The sequence below is a fragment of the Amblyomma mixtum genome, chromosome 10 (genome assembly GCF_055824585.1).
Source record: "Amblyomma mixtum isolate Tamu chromosome 10, ASM5582458v1, whole genome shotgun sequence".
Taxonomy (NCBI): domain Eukaryota; kingdom Metazoa; phylum Arthropoda; class Arachnida; order Ixodida; family Ixodidae; genus Amblyomma; species Amblyomma mixtum.
The window spans coordinates 66,783,085-66,803,628 of record NC_143021.1 but is presented as its reverse complement, the minus strand read 5'-3'; the positions used below and the strand labels follow the sequence as shown (position 1 = coordinate 66,803,628).

The 20,544-nt window shown below is 47.8% G+C and overlaps 1 protein-coding gene across 2 annotated transcripts in view; it reads left to right on the top strand.

Annotated features, from left to right (window-relative positions):
- LOC149326012 (TBC1 domain family member 13) overlaps positions 1-20,544 on the top strand; it is a 94,121-nt gene that overhangs the window by 3,077 nt on the left and 70,500 nt on the right. The window contains exons 2-3 of one of the 2 annotated variants that reach the window (XM_089562468.1): positions 10,525-10,598; positions 18,591-18,631. In XM_089562468.1, the coding sequence (XP_089418594.1) occupies positions 10,525-10,598; positions 18,591-18,631 (115 nt within the window). The remainder of the gene's footprint in view (positions 1-10,524; positions 10,599-18,590; positions 18,632-20,544) is intronic. The other variant, XM_089562469.1, reaches the window with a different exon arrangement.

Here is a 20,544-nt window from a genome sequence, read left to right as displayed (position 1 = left end):
CGGCTGCTGTGTCTGATGTTTCGGCTGATACGGTTATAAAGGAGTGGGAGGACGACACTGTGGTTGGTCCGAAGCTTCGAAGGACATGTGAAAACCCTAATTTGTTCATTTTAGGCGTGAAAACGTGATCGGGCTTCATGTCGCGAAGAGCCGCTGAGCTCTCCGCCTGTTCGAGGCAACGGGTGGATCGCCTGGATGCCGCTGAAGGCTTTGCTTAATATTTTTTTATCGTTATTATCTAAAACAGCAAGGTTTAATGACCCTGCGGCTGCGCAGGTCGTTGTCGTATTGTGTACATGCATGCGGAGACTGCTCTAAAACTCTCACATGCACATCGTACTCATTTGTTTACAACTTGTTAAAGGTGCTTAGGAAGCCTAAAATATTTTCTGTTGGTTTTCTAAACAAAGGAAGGCGACAAAAATAAATAAACAAACGTTACCCAATCATGTAAGCAGTACCATGCATCAAGCAGCCTTCACAAGTTTGCATGCAATCGTTTACAAGGATTATATAATTGTTATAATGCGCGCATGGCAGAGCGTTCACTACACGAAGTTCACAATTATGTCAGCCTCACATAGTATAAAATTGTGATACGCTCCATGCTCGATATGCGGACATGAAAATGCTCGAGGTCTCGTTGGTTGTAAGTAATCAGCCGGAGTCACTTCTAGTGACTGTCTCGCATGGACCGCGAGGAATTGACAACAGCAGAGCGCAGCAGCCGTAGCACAAATGCTTTATTCTGATTGTGGGCCACCAAAACCGCGCTACTTGGAGCGAAGTTCAACAGTAGCACCAAGACGGTGTGTAATACACGAACCGACGGTAAGCGTTGTCCGCTCGCACGGCTATGCACTGCACAATATGCACTAGTGGTATAGGAGCGTAAGTCGTTTTTTTTTTGTGACGTTTCGGTGGCGGGACAGCTTGTTCATGCGGCTATGTTGCGCACTTACCCTCGCAGTTTTTCCAAGATCGAGACCTTTCCTTCTATATTCGCTGTCTAGCGCTGGCGAACGTGTGTGTTGCGTTCGCCCGTTCTGAAAGGGTGGATGTCCAACGGGCGCGAACAGGGGCAGTACGTCCTTGTGCAATTCGGTTCCGTGAAGCTCGCAGACGATCGCATCCCGCCCCTTTAACTGTTTGTCGCACTTCTTGCAATCCACAACAGAGCATGTATTTTCTCTTTCCACATTTCCACTGCTGCGTCGAGGCATACACGCCGGCGACTTACGAGGCAAGTAATGACGCCGTGTTCCGAGCGCACCCGTGGCGCCATCTGGTCTCAAACGGAAGAACTGCGCGCTGTAAACGGTCTATATGGCATCCATGGTGCTACTTTCTTTTTACATGAAATTCGTTCACTGCTCTGTAAACAAGAATATGGCTTTATACGCACATTGCTTTTGCCTTTATTTTTCCTGTGATCACTTCGGTTTTGCTGCTTTCAATTGTAAAAACAGGTTGTTTGCCAAATCAAGGTATTCAAGACATCAGATACACAGTCTTGGTCAGTGTTTTTCGGCCGTGTACTGGGGCACTGATGGCTCCCCTGTAGCTCTTCATCTCTGTCAAGATAAGGGGAGCCTTCGACATCACCTTTCTCAGCCTTTTAGTTTTCAAACCCACCAGTGCCCTGCTAAATTCCAGAAAAATATTAGCCAAGGCTCTCGTTCCCACCACCACACAACTGGTTTGTCAGGCTGGCTCATTACTCAATGCGCTTTGAACCAGCAGTGTACAGAGGTGACAAGGCATACTTTCTGTGTCACTTCCTTACATCACTGAGGTACATTTGAGTGAATGGTGATGGAGGATGCGTTCTTGCTAATTCTGTAGGAGCATGGCATAACGGAGGGGACAGTTTTGGAGTCTCGCCAGCAAGGACAGGTCCGGCGAACATTTATTGTACACACGAGCAAGAAGTATTTCGTCAGGTTTCTTTAAGGACTTCAGGAGAGCGTGCTTCTGGGTGAGTTGGTGCTGCATCTTGTGAAAAAATCAATGCAAAGGGACATAGGAACGAAGGACATACACAGACATACAAGTGCCTGTGGTCGTTGTGTGTGTTCTTCTTTCCTATGTGCCTTGTGTCGTTTGCACCGATTTTTCCACAAGGTTTCTTTAAGGACATGATTGCAGGTAATTTTTTTACAACAGGGCGGGTGCAACAGGATAATGGTGTTCATAGATAGCATTCTGGAGTAATCACTGTGCTCTAACCATTGACGAAAAGAGAGAAGTTATTCCATTTTTCGGGCCTGACTCGGATTTCAGAAGTAGCCAAGTAATCAAGCTGAAATTTTTGTAGCAAAGAGGTTCCAAAAGTAGTCAATTTGGCACAAAATAGCCAAACCTGGCAACCCTGGTCTGCCCTCTGTGAAGCTCTTCCGCATAATGGACCCAATCCCACTTGCTTTTGAGTCCGTTACCGCCTTCTTCTCTGTTCTGCATACCGCTGAGAAGAGATGAGAAAAGGCAACATAGTACCGCCTTCTGTCCTAGTGGGGAGTATTAAGCCAAGTAATGCGATCAGAAGTCATTGCTGTGGCGCTACCATGTGGCCTTTTATTTAAATACTTGATAGCAGCATTCATAGAAAAAAGAATGAAGAATGTACCGCGCTAAAAAGAAATGGGGATTGGGTCCATTTTATGATATAGCCTAGCAGAGGACACTTGCACTGGACTGTTCATTGCATGCACATGTGTATTCTCGCACATTTCGCTGGTGTGCTCAGTGATACGGTGCTTATCGGCTCTGTGGTCTACGTTTGTGCTTTCGTGTTAAAATTGGAAGGGTGTACATGTATAAGTGAAGAAAAGTGTAACAAGAAACTGGCAAGCACATGTACTGTATTGTGCTGAGTATGACTTGCAATGCAACTGAAGTGGGCCAACTAAGCTTTTTGCTTTATAGTAAATCAGTGCACCTTCACACAGAGCACCCATTTTGCACAGCCATCCACTGTACCTTTTCTTTGTATCGGCGGCTAAATGCATCAGTTTTCAGCACCATAGAGGCTCGCACTGCTTTGTGAACTGAGCTGCTGCCACAGCTCATGCGTTGCAGCTCATATTGAGCGAGGTAGTACATCATACAAACAGGCTGCTGCTTGTCAACGGTAGAAATGTTATATCGCAAACAAAGACACGGACAAGAGAGACGAAACACACACACAAGCGCCAACTGTCAACTGGACTTATTCGTCGAAAGCCACACCTTTTATAGGCCAAAGGATCGTGACAGAAAAGATGACAAAAAACAAAAACAAGGGTTGTGTCAGAGCCATCAAATCGCGAGCGCACGCGCGGGTAGACAAGGGCATCACACTTCGGTTTATCTTCCATCTAAGTAGCTGCATTAAAAAAGTCACTCTCAGCCTGGAACTGAGATAAAGAAGGTTCACTGATGCACTCGCTGCCAAGTTTCTGTATGTGGTAGGCTTCTAGGCTTATCCGTGCTGTCCTGTTTTTACTCTTACCAAGAACCTTTGTCGCCTCAAACCGGGACACACATGCTGCACAATTACTTACATGTGCAACAAGATGCTTGTATTTATCGTTTTTGTTTTCTAAATTTAGGGCGTGTTCCCCTAGACCAGGGGTTCTCAAACTTTTTTGCTTGGAGGAACCCCAAAAGCCTTCAATAAGTTCCAGGGAACCCCCCCCGCTTTCACTTACCAGCAATGTTGTCGAGCGCATTTTTGCAAAGGGAGAGTTGCAAAGGTTAAATGTTTATTGCACAGATTAATACAAATACTAATGTGATGGGTGGTACTGCTTCCCTTTTGGGAGCAAGTCAAAGCGTGGCTCAGCAGCACTCAGAGCCAGTCTCATATCAGCTGCCGGGTCAGGGCCGGTGAGGGTTCTCGCGGAACACAAGAAGACAGCCCGCAGAACCCCTGTGTTCCGCGGAACCCAGTTTGAGAACCCCTGCCCTAGACGGTCGTTGACACAGCGTCCAGTCTGGCCTACATAATACTTTCCACAAGACAAGGGAATGGAATAAACCACTCCAGTGGAACACCTTACAAATGGCTTCTGATGCTTTTTCAGGCACTCGCGCTTTTTTGCACTGCAAATGCGCGGGCAGAGCTTTCCCAACTTGTTGGGAGCCGAGAACAAAACAGGTACTCCATGCCTGCTAGCAACTTTTTTAAGGTTGTGTGAGATTTTGTGGAGGTAGGGCACAACCTCTGGCCTAGGGGCCTTTTGAAGAGCATCAGCCGTTTTTCGTCTTGTTCAAAAGGCCCCTAGGCCAGAGGTTAGTTGGCAGAAGGCGGAGTCGCACTCAGGTGTCCACTCAAAAGCCACATCTTTTTGAAGTAGACCTGTCAGAAGGTAAGCTACATCCGCAAAGCAATGAATAAAGCGGCGAAAGTAAGAGCATAAGCCCAAAAAACTCCGCAGCTATTTAACAGACTGTGGTGGCTTGAATGACTCGACAGCTGCAGTCTTGGCTGGATCAGGTCTGACGCCGTCTTTATCAACGAGGTGTCCAAGCACTAATGCTTGACACACACCAGAGTGGCACTTTTTAGAGTTAAGCTCAAGGTCAGCTTGGCGCAAACAGTCCAGAACGAGAGCTAAAACGGTCGTTGTGCTCACTGAACGTCTTTCCGAAAATGACAGCGTTGTCGAAGTAGCACATGCATATTTCTTATTTCAAGCCGCGGAGTATAGTGTCCATAAATCTCTCTAAGGTGGCGGGCGCATTGCAAAGGACGAATGGCATCACATTAAATTCATAAAGGCCATCATGCAGAATAAAAACTGTTTTTTCTTTGTCCGCGGGAGGCATAGTGGTTTGCCAATACCCCGACCGAAGATCAATAGAAGAGAAGTAGGAGGCTGAAAAAAAGGCAGTCGATGGCATCGTCGATTCGAGGTAGGGGGTATACGTCTTCTCTCGTGACGGCATTCAGACGACGGTAATCCACGCAAAAACGCCATGATCCATCCTTCTTCCGAACAAGAATTACTGGAGCAGCCCAGAGACTTGAGGACTCTTGTATAACGCCTTTGGTTAGCATCTCCTGTACTTGTTCATTGATAACCTTGCGTTCAGACAGTGACACTCGGTAGGGCAGCTGTGAGGCACCAGTGTCAACCCTGTGCAGGGTTCGAGACGAGGGGATGGAAGATGGGGGCTTTGAAAAGTCAAACACAGTGGAGTATCGCAGGAGGATGGCCAACAGTGCACGGTGCTCATGCGTGGAAAGAGGGTTGTCAATCATGCGAAGCAGCTGCGACTCGTCGTAAAGACGTCTGTTACCGAGGCAATGGGTACCGGTGTGTCTTGGCTGCATGACGCAAGCTTCAGGCCTTCAGGCAGAACTACAGATTCTGTCGAACTATTCACTGTCCACAGTTCAGTTCTTCCGTTGATGACAGAAACCACGGCATGAGGAACCGAGATGTTCTTCTTCATGCAGTTCAAGTGGTTCGGTTCCACAGTCGCATCAAACACGTTGAGAGTGGTATCTGGGCAGGAAACCGGTATGCACACAGCTGAAGGAGGCATGGCAATATCTCGGGCAACACAGAACATTCTCTCTCCACTGCACGAGCCTTCCAGATGGTTAGTGGTGGAACATTTGCCGACGTTGAGCTCACCTGTGTGACAGTCGACGTTAGCACCACGCATCTGCAAAAAGTCGAGGCCAAGAATGGCGTCGTGCGTCGAGCGGGTGAGCACCGCCATTTCCGTGCTGAAGAGTTCACCACCCAAAGAAACCTTAACACTACGCACTGCAACTGCTGGCAACAGTTCACCACTCATTTTTGTCCCATCGAAACAAAACTTTTCTTCCTAGGAGGCACTTAAACGCAGCACTCATAACTGAAACAGTAGCACCGGGATCCACCAAAGCCATCACAGGTACACCATCACTAGCACATGCACTTTGTTCTGTAACATAACTACAGGCAGGGGTATCGCTTCCGGCGGCAGACTTCCAGCGACCTCACCCCCATCGGTCGCGCCGACTAGTTTTCCGGCAGAGGCAAGGAGGAGCGGCGTCGAGGTGATGGAGATCGACGAGTGCAGAAACCTGGAGGCGGTGTCACTCTTCTATCCGATGCCAGCGAATGATTCCGCATGTGTGCGGGCCATGGATTGCCGGAATCAGGCGGGTAGGATGGGTATCGAGAAGGACTGGTTTGGTAATCCGGCTGCGGAGGATAGGTTGAGGAGCCAAAACGGATGGTTGCCAGCGGGGACGAAATCGGGAGATGTGTCCGGGTTGACCACAGCGGTAACATACAAGAGAGGGACTGGGAGAAGGCTGCGCCGGCAAGTAGTCACCATACGAAGAACTGGGCCGAAAGTTCTCGTCGTATGTGGCCGGCACAGGCTGGTAAAAGCGGGACCTGTGCTCCAGGGGCAGTCGCGGTGTGTTGTTCGGCCGCAGCCCTCGAGGTACCCGGTGATCCTCAAAGTCGGCTCCATTAACGGTGGCTGGCGGAGTAGGGCGCATGGGATACACAGGAAGGAGCTCTGAGGAATTTTGAGTGAGTTCCAGTGACCTGGTTAACTCTTCGCGAACGATCTGGCGGATTGTGGAAGCCACATGACGATGGTGTGTCTATAGCTGCCACCGTTGTCACCCCGGCCAGACGTCCAAATTTTGGTGTGATGCGACGCATTTTCAATGTCTCAGACGTCCGGCAGTGCTTGATGACGTCAGACACGGACTCGGGACTTTCTTTTCTGATAAGAAAATTGTAGACGTCTTCGGTGAATCCTTTAAGCAAATGGCCAACTTTGTCTTCCTCTGTCATGGAAGGAGAGACGACCTTGCATAGCGTCACGATTTCCTCAATGTACTTTGTGCATGTTTCACCAGGAAGCTGAGCCCTTTGCGCAAGTGTTCGTTCAGCCCGCTTCTTTTCTCGACTGAGTCACCGCAGCACTTCTTGAGCTCCTCTACAAAGCGGTCCCAAGTCGTGAGGGAATCCTCGTGGTAGTCAAACCACGTTAGGGCCGTGTCGGTTAGGGAAAACACAACGTTGGCAAGCCGGGTAGAGGAGTTCCACTTCTTGTAGCGACTCACCCTTAGGTAGTGGGTGAGCCATTCGTTGTCGTCGTCGCTGGATGAGCCTGTGAACGACCATGGCTCCCGGTAATGCTGCCACGAACTGCTGGGCATAGACCTCGGAGCGTCGCCGTCCAGGGACATCATGGGCATAGAAGGCGGCAGACCAACAATGCGACGACTGCGGCGATTGTGAATCTGGGGATCTGTCTTTGGAGGAACCTGTATACCCGGCACCTTCCACCAATATGTTACGCCCAGTGGTTTATTAAGACCGGGATGGAGGATTGAAAACAGCTGGGTCCGCTTGCCGAGCAGGAGACGCCAGCAACCTCGTTCTCCTCATCTTCGGCTTAGCCAGCAACGCCGACCACGCAGAATAGGTATCGCCTTTGCATGGGCATCACAATATGCTATGGCATGGAGGGTTTAACGTCCCAAAGCCGCATGTGGGGCTGTGAGATGCATTGTAGTACATTAATTGTAGAAACGACCCTTGACCACTGACAAGCCTATTTCGATTAGCTTACATCAGCCAAGCATCAAGCACACAATGTGTGCTTGTGTTGGGCTGGGGTGGTTTTTGAGGAAAGGAAGTGGCGCAGTATCTGTCTCACATATATCGGCGGACACCTGAACCACGCCATAAGGGGAGGGAGGAAGGTAGGTGGGAAAGAAGAAAAAGAGAGGTGCCGTAGTGCAGGTCTCCGTAAAAATTTGTACCAGCTGGGGTTCTTTAACGTGCACTGACATCGCACAGCACACGGGCGCCTTTTGCGTTTCGCCTCCATCGAAACGGGGCCGTCACGGTCAGGTTCTAACCCGGATACTCTGGCTCGGTAGACGAGCACCCTAACCACTGAGCCACCGCTGCAGGTGTGTTTGTGGGCATGCTTTGCAATCCTGGCAGGGTGCATTGGAATTTAAAAAAAAAAATAAGTAAATGTATAAACCACAGTGCAAAAAATGCACTCATGATATGTATGCTCCAGATGATCAGTGCTACCACCTGAAGGTTACTTGCCTTCTAAAAATGAGAGGTAAGTGGGTGTACAAAGAATGGGAAATGAAGCAGCTGATAAAAAAATTGGTGCGAAATTGTGTTCATGTTGGGATGAGAAAGCTGCTGTCAAAATTATTTGTGTAGTACTTGAGCCATAGTGCACCTGCGTAATAAGCATTGTTAAAAATTAGTCCAGTGTTTGTGGGAGGGCCGGTAGTTGTGCCAGAAATAAAGGGACATGATGACCGCTGCAGCTATGGGGGGGGGTTCTGACTATGAACATGTGAATGTGATTCTACTGTCATGTGGTTACAAGCACAGCAGTTTGTAGCAGGCATTGGAAGTCCAGGAATGGAAAATGGGGTGACAGTCGTCAGCATGCAGTCAATTAATTCCTTCTTACAAGACACCTCCAGGTATTATTTTCTTGCTGCAGCACTGAGATCCTCTCATTTCCCCACCCTACTTCTAATCTCCCACAACATAAATGCCTTTAAAGGGACAGTGAGGAGAGCTCTATTATAATATTTTTATAGCAAAATCCAATAGTTCGGTATTTCATGGCTTTGTTGCCTCCTGGCCGGCAGCGAAAGATGCATTTATTTCCAAGAAATTTGGATTCGAAGTTGAAAAAGTTTTTCCCGCCGCTGATTCAAACTTGGGACTCTCTTATGACGACACAGGACTAAGAGACGTGAAACATGACGTGCACATGACGTAACGCAGACTCCGCGGTTTCCGCGGCTAGCGGTGCGGCCTAGCTGCAGCCGAAATGAAAGCTACCGCCGGCTGCACGTTGAAGGCATCTATCGGCTATTACGGCCGTCGCTACCGTCGCTTCATTTACGTTTGCACTGGCGTTTTGCCAGCGTTACGATGGATCCCGTTCTCGAAGTTGTCAACGAAGTTCTCTCAAATAGACACCTTTAGCATACTGTGTACCTTGTTGCCGTTAGTGGAGTACCGGGAGCCCGCCTACTGCCGATGAGCCATGGCAGTAGGCGTCCATGGTCCCGATGCTGCAGGCGCGCACGTAGCTGCCGGGTACATGGCGCCATCTGGCGACGTCAAGGAGATTTGCGCATGCATTGGCTGCACGCGGGCTCCTGGAACTCAGGTACCGGTAATGGGAACACAGTTCACAGTATGCTAAAAGTGTCTAAGAACTTCGGCCTGCACTTCAGCGACCTCAGCCCCACAGGGCATCAAGTAGTTGGAAGTTGACTGGCACAACTGGCAACGTTTCACCGGTCGAGCGTACGAAGACTCAAGGGGCTCTTTACACTGCAAACTGCCTTGTACTATCACCGAAAATCGTGCCATCATGGTTTTTCATCGACCGTGGCGATCATCTGACCAACCTTACCAGGCTCCTTCAAATGTTAACTAGCATTTGGAGCGGCACTTGGAGTTCCTTTGCTGTTCCGCGCTTGTAAATCGAGGCGCCTCAAAAACGAAACCACGCGGGCGTGCAGAGTGCATAGACGCAAAGCATCATGATATACCAAAACTTATCTGGCCGCCTGTGGCGCTGCTAAGTATTGATTTTCTTCGCTTACAACATTCAGGTTGTCTTTTCTCGGTCCTCCTTGAGTGATAAAAGCGTACTATTGGTTTCAAAACAAAACTTACTTCAGTATTCAACCGCGCAACCTTCGTTTGTCAGGCTCAGTGATTCGTGGCTTCTTGCGTCCCAGTGTTGCTAGAACCATTGGTTCTAGCAACATTGTCTTGTCCTGTGACGTCATCACGCTTGTACTTGCGAGTTTGGCCTGTGGCGGCAATACCTGTATTTTGTTTCTTGCTCTTTTCTATGTTACAAGAGCTTTGTTTTCAGTATGAGTGGCGTTTTTGTAATCAGGAGCGGATAATTTATCGACACAAGCCAACTTCAATTTCTCCTCAGTGTCCCTTTAATGCATGCTCATTACATTTCTCTCGTGACCTTGCGAATATTTATGCTAAGTTTCTGTGGTAATTTTTTTTCACTCTACGTGTAATTATTTTCTTGTTTCCAAGCTACAACAAAGGTGTTTCTTGTATAGCTGCCTCTCTGGTTTGCCTCTTTCTAGTGAAACTGGAGTGATGGTGGGAAGCTGCTACTTGTGCTGTTGCCAGCTTTTGCCTTTGTTTTGTCCTTCACTGTATGCTGCTATGGTATCCATTTCCCTTAGTCATGCGGTGGTCAGTTGCTTGGCATTGAGTAGCTGTGGCACAACCCCTACTCTGCGGGGGAGTTATTTTGAATGAAGCTGCCTGATGTTATGCATTAGGCAACCTTGGCCGTAGTCTCAAAATCATTTTGTCTCACAAAGCCCATGTGTTGCAGTGGAGGTCTGAGACCTACATGTTTTTACTTTTACCATTGGTGCTGCAATTTGATTGGGATCAAAAATTTCAAGTACCCTAGTGCTGCAGGTGGCGTGGCAGTTTTGCCACAGGAGCAGTCTCAGAGCATCTGTAAATATGCTTTCAGGGTCCATGATTTGCAGCAGCTCCTGGAGTCTGAACAGATTGACATGAAACGACTTCGGGAGCTCTGTTTTCAAGGTAAGCGATTTTTTTTTTTCCCCGAAAGCTTAGGTTTTCTGCAGAGGGCAATGAACTTGTTAGCTGGCACAAGAGAGACAGATATATGGTGTAGCGTTTCATTTAATAAACGTGATTACTTTTTAGTCACTGTCATTATAATAGTCACTGAAGGGTTGAAATATGTAGTAGTTATTTTGATGAAAGGCCTCTTCACATGAAATTGAGGTCACTAGCACTTTGCATGCATACAGTATTTAACATTATTTCGATGGAGGAGAAATTCTAGAGGCCCGTGTACTGTGCGATGTCAGTGCACGTTAAGGAACCCCAGGTGGTCGAAATTTCCGGGGGCCTCCACTGCGGCGTCCCTCATAGCTTGAGTTGCTTTGGGACGGTAAACCCTCGTAAACCATAAACCAATCACTTTCTGTCTTTTAGCGATGTTGACATGGGCACTAGGAGAATACATTAGCGGCTGTTTAGTGACCTCATTAATGTGTGTTCTGTCATTCCTGGTCGTTTTTCTTGTGTACTGATATGCCCATGTTTTTTTTTTTCCTGGTGTGCTTTACTTTCAAATGTGCTGCTTTCATGAAGGTGCATGTTTCTTATGCAGGCCAGTACAGTACTGTACTCAAAGGCTTCCTTTGGTTATGCAGTATAAGCTGGGAGCTCTCAGCTTCGAGAGCCGTGTTGTGCTGTTGGCTTGTGTGTGAGCTGTCGCCTCAAGCACACAGCCTCGGCTGCATTGGCCGCAGAAAAAGTTGTCTCTTATCGTATGACGGTGTGCCTTTTCCTGTGGCCCTTGGTACCAGGGGCCAAGTGCGATTTTGGTAGCCAAACACGGCCTCGGAAAGTGGCTTCTCTCTCTCCTTTTTGTGTAATGACTAGAGCTGAGATTTTCGGGACACATTCCGATTTTGAAGTGTCCTGATCGTAACTCTAGGTACCATTGGACACCTACCAAGCTATTTGCACTTAATTCTGTTTAACTTTCTTGTCCCAAATTGTCCTGGCCTTTGCACTGCGTATTCTGAAAAATTAAATTCTCCTGGTTGTCTAGATTTTCTACGAAACGTGTCATTACAGACACTCGTATACCAACGCACTTTTAAGCCATGGGTAATATATTTGTATCAGAAGAAAGCAAGAGGCTCATTTCGCCAATGCTGGACATTTTTAGAACGCGCGAGCCATGCGTGCTTGCTGCTGCAAAAGTGCGGGTTTTGAGACAACCTGTACCCTGTAGAAACAAATGAGTACTTTTTTTTTTCTCATCATTCACTTGTTGTCAGAAACACCGACCTCTGCTTCAGTGTAGAAGATGGCGCGGAGCTTGTCAAAGTGACCTAGTTGACAGTATCGGACAGCATGTTTACAGCGGACTGATGCAGTTGTACAATTGTTCCTGTTTGCCAACTCTCAAAAGTCTCGTTTTTCCTTCATGTTCCCTACTGTGGCAATTCTGGCTTGCGGCAAATGGCACTCTATAGACAGGCACAGCAACTGTGTTAATTAATTCGAAGTATGCTTTGGAAGGGGAGCACGTTAAACCTGCTGGACTTGCATGTGTACCGGTTCAAGGCAGAGGTTTGTATGGCGTCTCAGCAAGCACAGTTGAAAGAATGGGATAACGAAGGTATTGGAACCTATTGGTATTGGTGAGATGCAAATATTGTATTAAGTATCTGAGCCTTCTTGACAAAGGATGGCATGATGTAAAAAAGACACAAGAGCCTGTGGGAACACCATATCACAAGAGGAAGAAACAAGAAGCCAGTGATTCATGGAGGCGGGTGGATATTGAGGACTTTTTCTGAAAGGAGCAAAGCCTCTGCTATCACCAGCGTTCATTCAGTGACTATATAGTGACAGCTGTGGTGAGTGCTAACATTCCCTTTCACAAGTTGGATCATCCAGCGATTAAGAGCTTCATTTCGGAGTCTTCATTTCGAAGTGAACTGGACAGAACTGCCCCAACAGGACAGCTCTGATGAAGCACCTCAAGACAGTTTGCAGGGAAAATATTGAGAGAATTTGAGTGAATGTGGGTGATTTGGCTGCTCTCTTCCAGATGGATGAAACAACTGATCCCTGCCACCGTGTTGTTGTTAATGTACTTGTGTCTCTCTGAATGGATCCTTTTCCCAGCCTGTGGTCCTGAGTGTCAGCTTTGTGGAGGAAACTAAAAGGAGGCAGGCCTCCAAACTTAGGAGGAACACTCGTAAGAGCAGTGAAGTATTATGCGGAAAACTATGTCAAGGTAGAAGACTTTGTAAAAATAGTTAGAGGCGGCTTCTGCTGCTCCAAATTTGCTGCAAGAAACTGCGACCACCGGTACACTACACTTCCGAGTGAGCTGTACATCATCGAGAAGTTTGTATTTATTCTGAGCGTCATTGCAAAACTGGAAACGGCACGACTCGAGCTGGAGGCCCAGATTGAAGTTCTGGATTCCATCGCAGAGAAGCTGGATGGGACACCAAAAGAGAAGCTTTTCAAGTTGCTTGACAATAATCCAGACTTGGAGTGGGTGCATTCACCAAGAAACTAAAATGGAGCTTACGACTTGGCCGCAAAACGAGCACTGAAATATCTGCCTATACTTTGCATAGAAGTGGATCGATCATTCTCGAACTTCAAGAATACCTTAACGGAGAAGCGAAACAGTTCAAGCAAGGAGACCCTAGAAATGTTCCTGACTGTTTTATTCAGCTACCATCCTTATTTGTAAAACAAGTGTGCTTTTTAATTTTGTGGCTGCATGTTGTTGTCTCCTCCCATGGCAGGCGCACACGAAGATCTGTTGTGCCCTGCCACTGGACCTCTGGTTCTGGGCAGCAAAGCGGGTGGAGCAAACGCACACTGTTTCTACCCCGGCAAATGTCCAGGGATGGCTTTGATCCAAGAATGCAGTGCACATTGGAAGACCTGGCCGCCATTTTCGGTGTGTGCAGGCTTTCGCCGTCGATTCCTCTGCCCCAGCCGGCAAGTTGGAATCCCATCTTGCATAGCCATCTACTTCTCAGGAATGCATCATTGATGTTTTGTAGCTAGCTGGCCCGTTGCTGCTGACCCAAAAGACTCAGGTTCGATCCCGGCCGCTGCGGTTGTATTTCGATGGAGGCGAAATGCTAGTGTGCTGTTTGCTGTCAGTGCACGTTAAAAACCCCAGGTGGTCGAAATTATCCAGAGTCCTCCACTACAGCGTCCCTTATAGCCTGAGTCACTGTTGAACATTATAAACCAGACCAAATAATAGAATGAGTGGTCACGCGTTGTCGTCCCTCCCTTTGTTCCGTTTGAGCAGGAACCCCTCCGTGGTTAGCGGTTGAGGACTCGGCATCCACGGAGCGGAGTGGAAGCAAGACGGAAGATTGCCTCCATACCGCATAAATGGCAGCCCATTATGTGGAAAGCTTTTGGGTCCAGGGACAACAGTCGATTCGGTGCACGGTATTCTTGCCCGGACTTGAACAATGTTAGACCTGACCCAGATTTGGAGTGCAAGCAAGGTTGATGTGATTTCTTGACAGTGAGGTGAGAGAAAAAATTGAAGAGAAACCTAAGCTCCGCCTTATGCATATGAAACGATAGCGTTCATGGGTTAATGCCCATATATGCAGAAGTCACTATTCTTGACTTTGAGTCCTCATATACCACTCCTGGTGCAGTGGTTAAGCAATGCGCCACTGCCCTGCAATGGCAGCTGCTGCCACCTCGCAACCAATCATTGATTTAACTGCCACCAGTGGCCAGTTTGCTCACTATCCAGTGGGCAGGTTCTGATATGCTGCCACAAGGTCATGTGACCTGGGTGGCCTACCAAGGTTGCTTCTTCAGGGGTCTTTCGGTCACAACACCGGCAGATTTTCTGCAGAGCGTAAAGCTTCAACGTGCATACTAGGCTCTTATGGAGCATCTCTTTGAGAAACCTTGGGAAGGTTCAGCCATGAGGTCCACACATGGAGCTTGAGACCAAGTCATCCACGGAGAGCAAGCAACAAGCCTGAAGAGAGTGAGTGCGGAAGCTGGAAGAGTGGCCCAATTTTTCTTGTATATAGTTGTAAATATTCTCATGCTATGTCTTTGGCTCTGGGAGCCAGGATCTGCTGACTTGTATTGCAGTCGTGACTGCAGGAAAAGCACCAGGGCACTATTTGCTCAGCATTTACTAGGGCCACCTTGACAGACGCGTATCTCCTCGTGGCATTTTGTTTCAGCTATTGTCCTGGGCCCTTTGCTGGCACTGGCAGATGTCAGGGCGAGTAGGCCATAGGGTTTTTGGGAGCTGCTTGTTGCACTTGGGAGGACACGGTTGTACCGTGGCACACAGCATGCGCAAGTGTGTTTGCTTGTTTTATATTAACCTCACTAGAGCCGAGACGTCTCGTTCGGCTATAGAAAGCCAAGTTTGTTCAAACGAACTTGGTATTCTTCAGCTGCGAAGTGAATTGAAAATTGCGCGGAACCTGAAACGCTAATGCAGTTTAAGTGAGTGTAGCATTGCCATGCCGGAAAGCAAACCGCGAATGCTCTTTCTACCAAAGAGAGCCAGCTTTGTTCAAATGAACAGAGTGTTTGGACAGTGCCGGATAAAATCATTTGGCACTCATTTTGACCTGTGTTTTACCAAATGGTCATTTTGCGCGGTCTCCATTGCCTTTATTCAAGCTTTTGGAGATCATGGAACAGTATGCAGAGCTCTAGTGAAGCCACCCTGACCTGCTGTCATTGTCTACATTCCTCCCTGCTGCTCTGCGGCCATGAGTCATCGTAAGCTGCAGTCTCCTACACAGCAGTTTGCGGCAGCTACGAATGGGGAGGCCCCCCCCCCCCCCCCCCCCCCCCCCCCCCGCCTTTCAATAAATGTGCGTCAGCGCAAACGCCCTGCTGCTAAGCTGACTTCAGGGACTGGCCGCTGGACAACGACGGGTGCCCTGTGACCTTACTGCTCATCCTGACGAGCCCGCCTGTAGGAGTTGCCTTGTAGTCATCGCAGCTATAGTGTACTGTACACTATAATTGCAATACTTGCATGCACTTCGTCAATGACGTCAATGGAGAAGTTGTCCAGCAACCGTAGGCCAACATCTAACTTCTTTGCAGTAGTTCCTTGCAGCACTGTCAAAGCTGCGATGGGTGCCGAGGCAGTGTTCTGACGCTGCAGAGTGTGGTGCCAGTATAAAATGACCATATGGAATAGCATGTGCCAAAAAAAAATAATCTGCTTGATACTGTACGTGTGCCACATGCTATTTGAAACGCTAAAGAAGAATGTCGGTTTGTTGACTAAAATGGTGCTCATTCTAAAACCAGATGGCGCCACTAGGCTGAGCTTCCCATTCAGTCTCCGTTCGCATATAATGTACCATATGTGCGACTGTCAAATGGTGCAGTGTCCTGCAAAATACTTGTGTTTAGAGTAAGCAAGTGTGCATATGTTTATGGTATGTAGACAGCGTTTCTGACCATATTTGTGTATGCACGAGCAGATGACGCGGCGGGAGGAACACATTAACGCATTCTCCTGATTGGCTGAGGAGATCTCTGCCTTCGATAGTGCTGCAAGGAAGTTATGAGATGTAGTTTAAAGAGGGAGGGATGTGGAAAACCTGTTTCCCTCTCCGTCTCGACACGGCCGATCATTGTCACCACCATGTGTCGGGGCAGCGCTGACTGGGCGAGGGGGCAAGCTCCCTCATGGGGGAAGTGGACGCAGTGATGGGAGTGTCACCTCAACAGCTACACGGAATTCCATGGAGCTGTTGAGGCTCTTCGGGATCCGGCCAGCGTCGCGAGTGGTTGTGACCGCACGTTCTTGTCGCTTCCCGCGGCACACGCATGGGAAGGTCCATCGCACCCTGCCGCTGGATCTCTGGTTCCGAGCAGCAAAGTGAACAGAGCAAACAAACGCTCTCGCCACCTCCCCCGGCACACGCCTAGGAATGGCTTTGCCGCAAGAATGCAGTGCGCATGGGAAGGCCCGGCTGCCATTCTTGGCGTGCGTCCCTGCCCCAGCCGGTAAGTCGGAAGCCCTTCTTCAGAGCTTTCTACTTCCGAAGATTGACTCGTTAATGTTCTGTAGCTGGCTGACCCACCCTGTATTATTTGCAAGTATAATAAATAGCATATGAATGATCATGGCTTGTCGTCCCTCCCTTTGCTCTGATCGAGCACGAACCCCTCTGTGGTTACTGGGTGAAGATGCTGCACCTGCGGTGTGGAGTGGGAGCCTGGCGGAAGATTGCTGCCACACTGCTAGGCTTTGAAGCTTGGCAGCATCATTAATGCTTCTTAGGGTGCTTGATAGGTTATTGATGTGTTAACATCAGAATGGTTGTCTGAATGAAAAAACTCTGCATTCGATGCATGTCCAACAAAGCATGGAGCAGAAAAAAACTTGCCATACTTATGGCCTTGAGCCGGACTAGACCCCATGGTGTCAGGAACAGATCAACTTTGCTGGCTGCATCTTTAGACTACCAGGCCAGCGCTGCAGTCTTTCTCTCTGTTTGTTAAACTTCTGGCCTTTTTGCCCTGTGGTTTGGACATGATGTTCTTCATCCACTTTGGTGTCCATGCATGGAACGGTCCGAATGGGGCCACCAGCCCAAGTTGGAATGTGTGTCTGGTTGAAAGCCTATGCTTGATGGCACTTGATCAACTGCTTGATGCAGCTTGGATGTCTCATTTCAACATTGTAGACAGTATCCCAAATGATTTAAGACAACATGACACCCAGCCTTCCTCCACATGTGTTAAGCTGCCAGCGTCACACTGTGACGCCAGTAGAGGATGCCAGAGATCCTTGGCACATGTCCTAGTTTACGTGACTGCACAGAGAGGGTGCCACAAGTCAGTGCGTTCATGGAATCAAAACCCACTTGCTAATGTATTTCCCTCCTCATAATTTGCATTGATTACCCGTGAATTTGTTGGGTATAAAACATGGCAAGGTAAATTGAAACTATTGTTTAATCTTTCACCCATCCATACATAAAAAGTACTGTTGTCCTAATAGGCCTGTTTGCACGAACTCAATAGAGTCGAGTCGAATTTGCTGGTCGGGTAAAAAAAACCAGTTGTCGGGTTCATGTAAACGCTGTTGGGTCGAGTAACATAAGCAGCAGAGCGAGTCAACTCGCCTGCAGGGGGTAGGTTAACTCGCTTGACCAGCTTTTCTAAAAGCATGGAGTTGAAGAGCCATGTCAGGGGGAGGGGGAGAGGATAGATGCGAACCTGTTTTTCATCTGCGCCGTCAGCGGCGCTGTGCCGCCATCTTGGAGGCTGGCACTGCCCTCTCCCGCTTGCGCTGTTTGACGCTTGGTGTCGCTGGAGTTGAAGCGGTCTCAACTCGCTAAAGTCGAGTTCATGTAAACACGCAGAATGACATGGCGGCACAATAAAGGATGTGTCTTTGATTAATCATGGTGTTACTGCTTAGACACTGTCTGCTTGCAAGTGTCATCTTTTTGCCAGCTGTTTTCTTATAATGTACAGGTGTGTTTTTTTCTCTTGCAGTGTAACTTGAAATATTTGTACTTATACAATGTGCATTTTTTTGTTTCGATTGTGACTGTATATCCACTGTCAAAGTCGCATAAACATTGCAGCTAGCTGTTTGAACAGGCAGTGTATACGTAGTGCTCATGGAAGCATGCACTCAATGTTGAGTGTGGATGCGTAAGCAAATTCTGAGGTGCAGTGCCCTGTGTGTTTGGAAATTGGCATCTAGGGCTTGTTCTGCTGCTGTTGTATGCTAATTCTGTGCTAATTAAATGCCATTTTTTACCGCTGTCAGCAAACATGAGCCTCCTGGACTTGTACAGCCTGTTTCCATCGGCCAGCATTAGTGAGGCCTCACTGTTGTTGCTGCTTCTGGGGCATTTATTCGTGTGGTGCGGGTAGGGGCATGGGCATAGTGCTTAGAGGGATGCATTTGCAAATCAACATTTTATATGTAATGCTTCTCACATTTTGTTCGAAAATGTTCTCGTCTTATGACAGGCATTCCTGATGACAGTGGTTTGCGACCTCTGTGTTGGCGGGTGAGAACTGCTTCTGGTATTCCTTGTGCCTCTCAGAATTCTGTTCATCCACAGTGTATGCTATTACGAGATGTCCGTATAAGGGGAATTGTGCTGATCTGTGCGCTTTTCTCCACGTAAATAAAATTGGGGAGATAGTGAAAATTTTCTGTGCATTGTAGGGGGACTAAATTGCTCTAGTGAATTTATTTTGGTAGCTACAGCAATGCTATAAATGGCCTTGGCTTATCAACCTTACCTCATGACAGATTTGTATGTTCATGACTTGACATGCAGAGAGAAGAGTTATTTTAGTGAGCTAAGTTTATTTGCTTTTAGTGGAGTGAATTGTCTGAGCGGAGCAGTGGAAGGGGTGATGATGGATTTGGCTCTTGAGGGAGCGGATGTAAAGGCTGTGGCTTGACTTGGGCAAAGGGAGATCTAACAAGTAGCCAAGTTGGCGTGCCTCGTTGGTTCAGGTGGCTGGTGTGGTTATTCACTCTTGGAAGTGCCACCAACCCCAGATGTTCCATTCATTCAGTCAACCATAGGCATGCTGATGCCACCTGCAATAATGAATTTATTTAACACATAGGGCTAGTAGCAAGCTGCTTAAATTAGGGGGGGCCACAGAAAGAAATGTTTTAAGACATGGCTGTTGTCCAAGTCATCATCATCAGCCTGACTACGCCCACTGCAGGGCAAAGGCCTCTCCCATGTCTCTCCAATTAACCCTGTCCTTCGCCAGCCGCGGCCACCATATTCCCGCAAACTTCTTAACCTCATCCGCCCACCTAACTTTCTGTCGCCCCCTGCTACGTTTGCCTTCCCTTGGAATCCACTCCGTTACCCTTAAGGACCAGCGGTTATCTTGCCTTTGCATTACATGCCCTGCCCAAGCCCACTTCTTCCTCTTGATTTCAACTAGGATGTCATTAACCCGCGTTTGTTCCCTCACCCACTTCCGATCTCTTAACTATATTGTTGTGTTGTAATCCAGATATGCTGATGCTTATTAGTACATGAAAGAGGAAATGTGTGGTAGTAACTGTGTGGGCCTGCTTATTAAAGCATGTGCATGGAAAGTTTTTTTTTGCAGAAATCATTTTTACTGTAATGTGCGTATGGCACATAACTTCTGGTGCTCCTTTGCCGTAAAATACTGCATTTGCACGAATATGGTGCAAGTTGTTTTCCTCAATGATATTCGGAACCAAGGTAGAGGTACAGTGCAATGTTTTTAGCGGTCTCTGAAGTTGGCAAAGTGGAGAGAGGGGAGTGGAGGCCCAGGGAACCCAGGTGAAAATTTCCTGTGGCGAATCTGTTTGTTCCAACAGTACTGGGTAATTACAGCTGCTGGGACCATTAGCTGTTGTAGCCCTGGCAGCTACTTCTCATTGTTCGGATAAACAATTCTTACCTTTTATTTTGTACATTTCTCAAAATATTACAATGAAGGGCTAAAGTAACAGTTTCTAAATGCTGTGTGTGCACATAAAATTATTGAAAATGCTCACGACCTGCCATACAATGTCGGCCACCCTGCCAGACCTTGCAGATTTGTCTTTAGTGAGAGCAGAGGTATGTTTTCAAATTCCATTCGGCAGGCAGAGACAAGAGCAATAGCAAACTAGAATAGACACTAAAACACTGTCCGGGGCATGTTTGTTCATAGCTGGCAAGAATGAAAGCTCAACAAGACGGCACAATGACGGAGGAAAAACGGCAGGACAGCGCCTGTCCTGTCGTTTTTTCTCCTACTTTGTACCGTCTTGCTGCGCTTTAATTTTTGCTGGAATACACACAACTTGCATGTAGATCTTACGCACATGCACTCAAACTAATACCATGGGCTCATACCATACAAAGTAAAAGCTCGTTGATTGGACCTTCATTAATTCAGAAATCTGGATAAATCGTACTGCTGGTTTGGT